This window comes from Halyomorpha halys, unplaced genomic scaffold (assembly GCF_000696795.3).
Source record: "Halyomorpha halys isolate HHAL.00 unplaced genomic scaffold, Hhal_1.1 Scaffold106.1, whole genome shotgun sequence".
Lineage (NCBI taxonomy): Eukaryota > Metazoa > Arthropoda > Insecta > Hemiptera > Pentatomidae > Halyomorpha > Halyomorpha halys.
The window spans coordinates 2,716,824-2,726,307 of NW_027111449.1; the positions used below are offsets into that span (position 1 = coordinate 2,716,824).

The following is a 9,484-nucleotide window of genomic DNA, read 5'->3' on the forward strand; positions in this document are numbered from 1 at the left end:
CGGCGCTCAAATTAAAGCTAGTTAAATTTACTACAAAATAGTCAAATATGTTTATCTTTGTAGGAGTAGTAGTTTTTATGATATTTGACAAAATAAACTCACAAAATGTTAATTTCTAGTAGTTTGTATAAAATGTTGGTTTTTTGAAAAAAAAAAAATCTCTTATTCATCCATAAGACGCAAATATGTCTCTCAACACTCAAAACAAAGGAACTTTAACTGACTATAAAGCAGTTTATGACACTTATTTTTGTAGGAGTGGTAGTTTTTATGATATTCACATACGAATATAAATTTGGCAAATGAAAATTTTTCTGAATAAGTATAAATCAATTTATTTTAGCAAATTTCAAGTAAACTATTACTCCTACGTAGATAAACATAATAAACTACTTTATAACTTATTACACTAGCTTTAATTTGAGAGCTAATAGACATCTGTACGTCAAATGGTTTTTGAGATATATTTTTTTCAAAATAAATTCACTAACTATTGATCTTTTAGTACGTCCCATACAACATTTTTATAAAATAAAAGCTATATCTCGAAAACTATTTAACTTAAATAACTCTTTTAGGGCTCATACTTTAGCAAAATTACTCTTCTTTAAATGATGTATTCTTAGGTTTTCTTGTGTTGTGCCTACTTTTTAAGATATAGAGCTCCGAATGAGAAATTAGTTTTTTTTTATCGCTTTGAAACAGCCGCCATTTTTTATTCCCCCTACCTATACTTGTCAGACTCATCAATTTTGACTATTAATTATACATAGTTTTCATTAAAGTAATTAAAAATTGGGGTGAGATAACTGCATTTTTTCTCCTCTTGGGCTCTTGTACTATTGTGTTTGTAATCTGTACGAATAAAGTCATTTTAATCTTCACTGTTGTTTTAGTTTGTTAAATCGCGAACCGCGTCAGATTTTTAAATCTAATATAAAATATTATAAATCGTATAACTATATTTAAAATTTTGAAACAGTTACTACTACAAATACTCCAATACTAGGTATTTGAGAGATTTACAGGCTCCCAATCATGCGATAGCGTGAAGCAGAGATGCTTGGAGAACTTGTAACTTTGAAGGTGCCTGAGTTTATCTGCAAGTGAGAACCATTCCATACTAAACCACAGAGCTGCGTCGGAGCATTATGCCCCGAATAGTGTTGAGAAGGAGGTAACTGGCTTAGTCTTGATTAGACCAGGCAGGAACCGGGACCTGGCTGATTGTGGTCTAAGGCTGTCGTCTTCCTACCACCTCGTTTGTTGGCACCTTAGAGCTCCTTCAGTGCATTACAATAGATTGCACACGATGGTAAATTATAATCTGCGTTGTGTTTTCTCGAAACAAACCTGAGTGAATCTGAAGTTTTGTTATCAATGAAAATAGAAGCGTTAAATCATCAGCAGGGACGAGATTTTTATACAATTGGATATCTTGTTTACATTCAATTTTGAAACAGCTTTTATTGAATTTTTATTTTTATTTGAATTATACCTCCAAAATAGATTTATAACTAGTGATTAAAAATGTTTTAATTTTTTAATCAAATTACTAAGATTAGCAAAATTTTATTTAACATATATAAAAATTAACGCATATTTGAATAATTTTAACAGAGTAAAAAAAAATTAAGATCAACGTTACATATATAATTCCGTATCGTTAATTAATTTTTAATGAATAAAAAATCAACAAAATAACAATGCTACTCTGGATTATCTCTAAGGAAGTCTGGTGAGTCAATTCATTTAAATTTTTTTGAGGTTAATGACTTCCATTTTGAATGAAATATTAATTAATTATTCATAACATTGTACAACGTTTCGGGACCACTGTCCCATATCCATGCACTTTAAAACCTCATGATTTCATATGGGAATGTTACCAATATAAAATGTTATGAATAAATAATAAATATTTCATTCAAAATGGAAGTCATTAACCTCAAAAAATTTTAAATGAAACAACGCTACCTTTGTGAGGAAGCTTTGAATTGGATTCATTTTTCGTGAGAAATCTCAAACACTTTATGTAGAAAATATTAATACAATTATATATAATTGAAGGAGTAAGTAGATGAAGGGATTATGTTACAAATAGTAAATTTTAAGAGAACAACATTAGATTTTTTTTTCGGGCTTGTAATTTTTGTAAGTGTAAATAGGCCCATCTACATACTATCTACTAGATATCTCAGTCATTAATTGAATTTTGAGGTATGAGTAACTCACACTAGTTAAATAGGCGGGTAGGCACTTTATCTATACTAAAGATTCAAAAAATTTTACATAGCCCTTAAATTATTAAATGATCTTTCTTGATCTACAAACGCGATAATGGAAATGAAGTTATGTGGACTTCTAATTACTGGGTTGTGGACCACGTCGCTAATTCCATTTTAAAAATGTATTCATATTTTCTACATAAAATGTTCTGACTTCCTCACCAACATGTTTCTGATTTAATAAAGCTTCCTCTTAGAGTTAGTGATATTATTTCGTTGCTTTGTTACTGTTAATCTCTAAGAACACTATATTCTAAAAAAAATTAACTATCCGAATCTTAATATTTCTTTTTTTTTTAAACGAATTCAGTTGGAAAAGCTGCGAAATATTTTATTGGACGATTTAAAATTACCACATTAATATTTTATATTTTTAATATAAATCAGCTAACATGATTTTCTCAAATACAGTGGTTTTGGAAAAAAATACATATAGTCTTCATAAATAACAATGATGCTCAAATAAGCTCTATCGTTTCATTTTCATTACAGATTGTAGTAAATTTTTACTACAATAGTTTAGCTATCATTACTTATAAAAATATAGGTTTTTTTGGCTTTATTTTGATAACGTTTTATGACATTAATATGAAGTTGGATGAAAATAATCGATATGATATTTAAAAAGTTTAGTAAACTGTTTGTTTGGTTTAGTTTAGTGACATAAGACATTAATAATTAACGCCATTTATACCCTATTTATTTTTTCTTACATTTCTTAAATTATTTTAATTTTATAATTTTTTTGTCTGTCTAGTGTAACATTTGTGTAAGTAAACCTTTTGATTTTAATAACTGAAACACCAATTTCACTGTTTAATAATCATCTTTAAGGGTTTTTGTAACATCCAGGTTTAATCCTAAGCTATTGAGGTGTAATGTAAAATAAGGGCATTCTTGAAAATTGTGGCTAATTGCCAAATTGTAGTTGCAATAATGGCAGTTCGGAGGTGTTTCTTTTGAGATAAGATAGGAGTGAGTGAGCCTCGTGTGACCTATTCTTAGCGTGGTTAGTACGATCTTCTCTCAGTTGGAGATACCCCAGGGCTTGACGTCATTTTTAATAATTTTTAGCTTACTTCTTGGGCTTTCATTTAACAAAGATTGCAATTTATCTTTGTTTTCTTTTTGAGGGGTTTGTACATTTCTGATGGAGTTAAATTGATTATTGCTTATTAGATTGATTAAACTCCGTCCCGGAAGCGCGAGTGCTTAAAGAAAAAATTAGTGAACTTTTTTTTAAAAATAACTATTAGACTTTTTTAATATATTTCCTTATATTAAAATTTTTGAAACAATTATTCTATAGATTGAGTGATTAATATGTTTGATCTGTCCTAGCTAATTATCGAAGGAAAATATCACATATAGTTAATACTTTTTAAGAGAGAGATTCCGTCATGAAGTATCATATAAGAGCTCTACTTAAGTGTAGAACAAAAGCAAGCAATTATTTTATAAAAGACGAAAGCAGTTACCCACAAAGGAAAAATAATCTATTACTTAGTAATTGAATGAGTTATAAGAAGTTATAATTTTCCTGAAATGCTATTATATTATTTCCAAAACTAAACAACTCTGTCTTTAATAAAGAAAATTTTAACGATTTCATTAGGGAACTCTCCATTATTAAATGAAAATGGGAGGAACAGAGGACCTTAAAAACTTTCTCCGAGTTATAAGTCTAAGTGTGAGAAGAAACATTTCTTGAGAAGATTCCTCCCCCCTCCGGGATCTGACCGTGAAAAGTAATAGTCAACAATTTTTAATTAGCCGCCTTACAAAAGAAAATATCCATTCTTTTCGTAACTTTGGTTCTTTATTTTAATTTTTACTTAAGATGGAGCCATTCTTTTAAAGTGTAATACTGGTTTTCAGCATTTTTTTTTTAACATAAAATTGGAATATTATCGCTAGTATCATCAGTTAATTAGTGCAAATAAAGATTTGAATTTACAGTAACCCCCGTTATCATAAATTTTGGAATTTTTATTTAATGTTCTTTGAATCATAACAAGTGGGGTCTAGTCTATCTTTTGAGGGCACTGTTAATTACCTAAGCTTCTCCATTCCTTTTCCAGTGCATCGAAATCTCGAATTTATAAAAGGATGGGATAAATATTTTTTAACTTATTCTAATAGTAAAAGGAATTTTTAGAAGAATTCGTGTTAGGAACTGCTCTATTCGCCCAAAAGGCGTTAATCGACCAATTTGATTTTTTTAGGTGTCTAGGATTTGCGATTTACGCGCAAACGGTATGAAAAATTGAACTAACGTAAACAAAAAAACAGCTTCATAATTTGATTCCTCATAAGAATTCATCATTATAGTTTAAGGTTTATCTAACATCGCAAGAGACTCAATTGCTTGTCATGATGATGGTGCCTCAATAAATAAATATCTTCAATATAATGTTGGATTATATACTGGATTATAAAATTGGATATTATGCAGATAATTATTCTAAACTAGCGTAAAAAAGAGAATTTCGGGTATTTTTTGGTTTACTATTATAATAATGAATTTTTGTAATAACTATTCAAAAAATTTACATCCTCTCAGCTTTTAAGGGTTTAGGCTTCTTAAGAAAAAATCGAACTAAAAAAAAATGTCTGTTACTTAAAAAAAAAATGTCTGTTACTTAAAAAAAATGTCTGTTAGTTCATAACTTGGACCAGATAGTAACTTTCGACTGCCACGTTACAGAATAGATTTTTCTCCTAAAGAGCTCAAACGATTATAATTAAACGTGGTAAATTAATTCGAAATTAAATGGTCTTTAATATCAGATAAATTTTATCCTCATTAAAATAGTATAACAAGCCTTAAATGCCGAATCTTTAAAAAGCTTCTACTTTAGTATCTTTAATTTCATTGATTTGAAAAAACAGTTCTCATTGTTAACAGTAATAAAAAATAGATAAATACAAAATAATAAAGGAGAAAAATTGACACATTTGATTCGAACAGGAAAAGCAGAGACCACATAATGGTGCCTGATGTGTCATAAACATGTTTAATTTTTTTATAATGCTGTATTCTTGGCAGGAAAAAGATTAATTAGTTATTTCTATCTCATGAACCCTGAATATGAATTTTTTTAGCAACAGGAAAATAAAAATGTTTTTTTCAAAATTTTTCACTTTTATCATCTTGGATTTTTTTTGTTGAAAAAATAGTGATAATTCAAGTTATATTTATTTTTTGTGATTTTCAATGATGATGAACACAATTTGGTAGAAACCTTAAATTGATAAATAAAATTACTCTTTTAAATTTTTTTTGATTAATCAAATTATCTCCATCATGCAATTGTAAGCTTAATGCACAAGTTATTTCAAGAGATGAAGGCCGAATTTTTTAATCTTTATAAAATTAAATTTTAGTTATTGTTAATTATCAATATCTTAATAAAATAAAGTATGAATAAAAGCGTACACACCCTTGTCCTGCGCGGTCATTAGGCTGGTGGACAAAGTGTGCCGGAGTTTGCTTAGTGTAGTGTCCTCCTGGGCCTGTCCTTCTGGAGTCACCATCTGTCAAAACATTTTTGGTTTAAATTAATTAATGCACATAGGATAAGTGATAAAATTATTAATATAGATTAATACAAATTATATATTAGGAATTCGATTATCAACGGCATTCAGTATAAATGCAAACGTAAACATAAAAAAAAAAAATTGATCTCACAATTTCTAAAATTCGTTCTGCTGATAATAAAACCTTACCATCATCGTCCTTCACATTGGATAATGAGTGATACCTACAATATCAAGCAGGTATGAGGTCGAAGCAGTGACAGGATGTTGATGAATCTTTGAATAGGCGATAAGTTAATTCAAGAGGAACTTCTTTAGATAAGAACCGCTGACTTAAAGGCTAGAGGAATCACAAAGATGGTAATTCATTCAAACTATGTTCATTCTTAGATCCTCTTGAGAACTATTTCTGTAAGAGGCCTTCTCTTCGCTTTCATTGGTGAAGAACTAACTACCAATAAATATAAGCCATCATCCTGAAATTTCGATATTACTGCAAAATTTTGAATGAGTCTACGAAAATGAAACACCTCTCAAAGACACCCAGACCATCCGTAAAAGAGATCCATGTCGTTTCTTAAGACCATAATTTCCTCATTATAGTTCGTAGATTCATTAAAAGTGTTGAAGTAGTAGTGATGAAATCTACATCAAGCCAGAAAGCATTAATTGAATTAAGAAACTATTTCGCTAGATTTGGTTTGTCCACAACACTAGAAAATTCACGGAACAAAGCAGTTCCATATTTTCCTTGGGCAACGAGAAGGATCAAATTGGGCCAAGGTTAGCTAACATGCTCTCATATTTTTTACATTCCTTTTCAACTACATGAAACATTTAAAATAAATTAGGTTAATGTAATTTGGGGGAACTCCTAAATTAATTTTAAAATCCCTAGACTAATTTAAATACCTTCCTTACCTCACTAGTGACTGTAAGAAAATTAAAAGTTATATCTAATAATAACTACAATAATAAAAACTTCTATGCATTCAGGAATCTAAAAACACAAAAACTAACTACATAATAAAAAAAAAATGTATAAAAGAACAGAATTGTTGTTGACCGGATGCCGAACCAAAGAAAAATGGTACTAATTTTCATGGCTTTGAGTCTCATAAAATGTCTCAATGAATACATAATCCTGATTCTGTGTATGGTATGGACGAGACAGTTCAGAAAATACATATCTCGTGTATCTTGTGAAAGATAGTTTTTATGGTATGCCATACGTAAATAAAAGTTACATTTCAATTTTGGACATTACAAATCTTAGTCGACGAATATTTATGAAGTAGAAATCACTTCGTAGAGAATTGTTGAGGTTTGTTAAGTTTAGATTTCTCTAACTTTTAATTTGTTTACTATTATCAAAAGCATGACAATAATTACAATACATAAACAATAAATTTCCTTTTCTTAAATCAAGATTCTATAAGCAAAAAAACCTCAAATAAACTACCATAAAATAAATAATTATCATTAAATTATACAAGAGATAAAAATAAAGACAGTGACAAATCAATTAACGGGTAGCTACTGAAAACTCCAATCGTCAAATATAGAGGCACCGCCATATCACTGCTTTGCTTCAATTGTGGCACATTAAATAAAAAAAAAAAAAATTATTTATTTTGTGTTTGAGGTATTCCATAGAGTGTACCGTAGCCTGAAATTATATCGTAACAACTCTAATACCTTTAAGGAAAGTCCGTACGACGATCACATTCAAGAAAGTAACTGCAGTTTGTTATTATCTAAAATAAGTTATGTTCTAAATAAAATCAAGACCTTTATGTTTTGTAAGATGTGTTATTATTTAAGCAAAGCAGCGATATAGTATGTAGCATTATGAACTTGATTACACAACCGGTTCTATAAAAAACAACCAGTTCCTGTAACTATAAGCCGATAATATGTTTTTTTGGCAAAAATCCTAGTTTGGAATGTTTCTGGCAGAAAAATCCACTAGTGAGTGCTGTTTCATGCAGCTGCATCAAGACAGAGATCGAAAGAAGAATCCATATATGAGATGATATCTACATTTCAATGGTTCTAAATTTCATAAATAGCATCCCATATTCTGTGTTGACGTATAATCTGGTTCTAATATGTGATGAGGCCATACTCTTTCTTTAATAAATAATGTAAGTCATAAGTTAGTTCTTTAACTAGACATTAAAATCTATTTAATATCAGTAAAACCATGGTCGACATCCTACCGCAACAGCTGCAGGGAGGAGGTTGCTCTAGCCTGCTTGAGAATAGGTCATACTCTCCTTACGCACTCTCACCTGATTCCGCATAAACCTCAAAGCATCTTCTCTCTCTAACATTTCTCATGCCTCCAGAATATGTAGAAAAAAAATTATTTAAAGGTAATATATATTAAAAAAATTTCCCCTCGCCTGTGGATTGTAGTTTTCTGACTAATGGTGTTTGCCGGCAGTTAGATTATTTTGGGATGTTGTTCAGTATTCTTACATCTTGACGAAAGAATTTATTCTGTTGTTTTATTTTCTTTATTGGGGTACGACCAATTCTCAACCTTAGTACCTAATAGTTCCTAGTTGTAATTGTAGCCGATAAACATTTGATTTATGTAAGTAATAAAATTAGCACAGAAATGAATAAGAAATATTTTTAAAAATGAAATAAATTCACAACATTCACAACTTATGTATAAATTATTTAAGAACAAACATATCTCTCATTTTAATAACAATTGATTTAGAAGCTCGAGAACACTGTTTAAGGAAACATAATCTAAGGTACTTGAAATATAAGGGGGTTACCCACCTTGGCAACTATCCAATGAGAGATCCTCAACCGCGGCTCATCTAGCCATGACAAGAGACAAGGGTCTTCTTGGCGGCCGCAGGGGTCGAACCTACTTTAGGCAGCAACATGTGGTTGCAACCTGTTGCCGCCATTAGCTCACGTGTAAAACCTACCCCAATCTCGTGTACCTACTGACCGGTCTCGTGTAATCCTAGGGGAGCAGCAAGTCGGATCGATTTTACAAAGAATGAGCGATTTAATCAACAACTACGATTCTCTTTGGTGAAAAAAAAAGAATTATTCACTACCTTTTGGAAAACCGAGCCATTCGATGGTAAGCTTGTAATTGTGCTAAAACTGTAGTTATGGTGACTTAATTGATTTATTTTCTGTAAGTATTTAATTGACATAAAGTTAAACGCAAATTTGAGAAAGATTTAATTATATCTATTCCTCAAAAAATGTACCACCTATCCATATTTCTTTATTTTCAGTGGAATGTTATTTATTTTAAAAATAATTTCAGTTTAGTTTTATTTTAATTCATACAAGTTCTTTACAGAATATCATTTAGTTTAACTAAAATTCAATCAATTAAGATTTAAAATTGCATATTGGTTCAAAGAGAAATATTTGTACTGAAGATATATGCCAAAAAATATTAAAAATTATTCGAAAAAAAATTAATTTTATTTATTATTTTTTTAAAGAAATATCTCAGTAATATGAATTAAAATTGTGAAACGAAGTTATTATTCTTTTATATTAATTCTTAATTACATTTAACAACACTTTATAATTATTTCTTTAATTGCTCTATTATCTATATTGCATTTTCCATATTTTATTTTTTTTTTATTATCATAATAATT

General features: G+C 29.4%; 1 protein-coding gene across 1 annotated transcript in view; it reads right to left on the minus strand.

The window, feature by feature from the left end:
- Fife (regulating synaptic membrane exocytosis protein fife) overlaps positions 1-9,484 on the minus strand; it is a gene marked incomplete in the record, with an annotated part of 393,470 nt that overhangs the window by 172,809 nt on the left and 211,177 nt on the right. Inside the window, 1 exon segment of the mRNA XM_067049480.1 lies at positions 5,732-5,825. Coding sequence (XP_066905581.1) covers positions 5,732-5,825 — 94 coding nt within the window.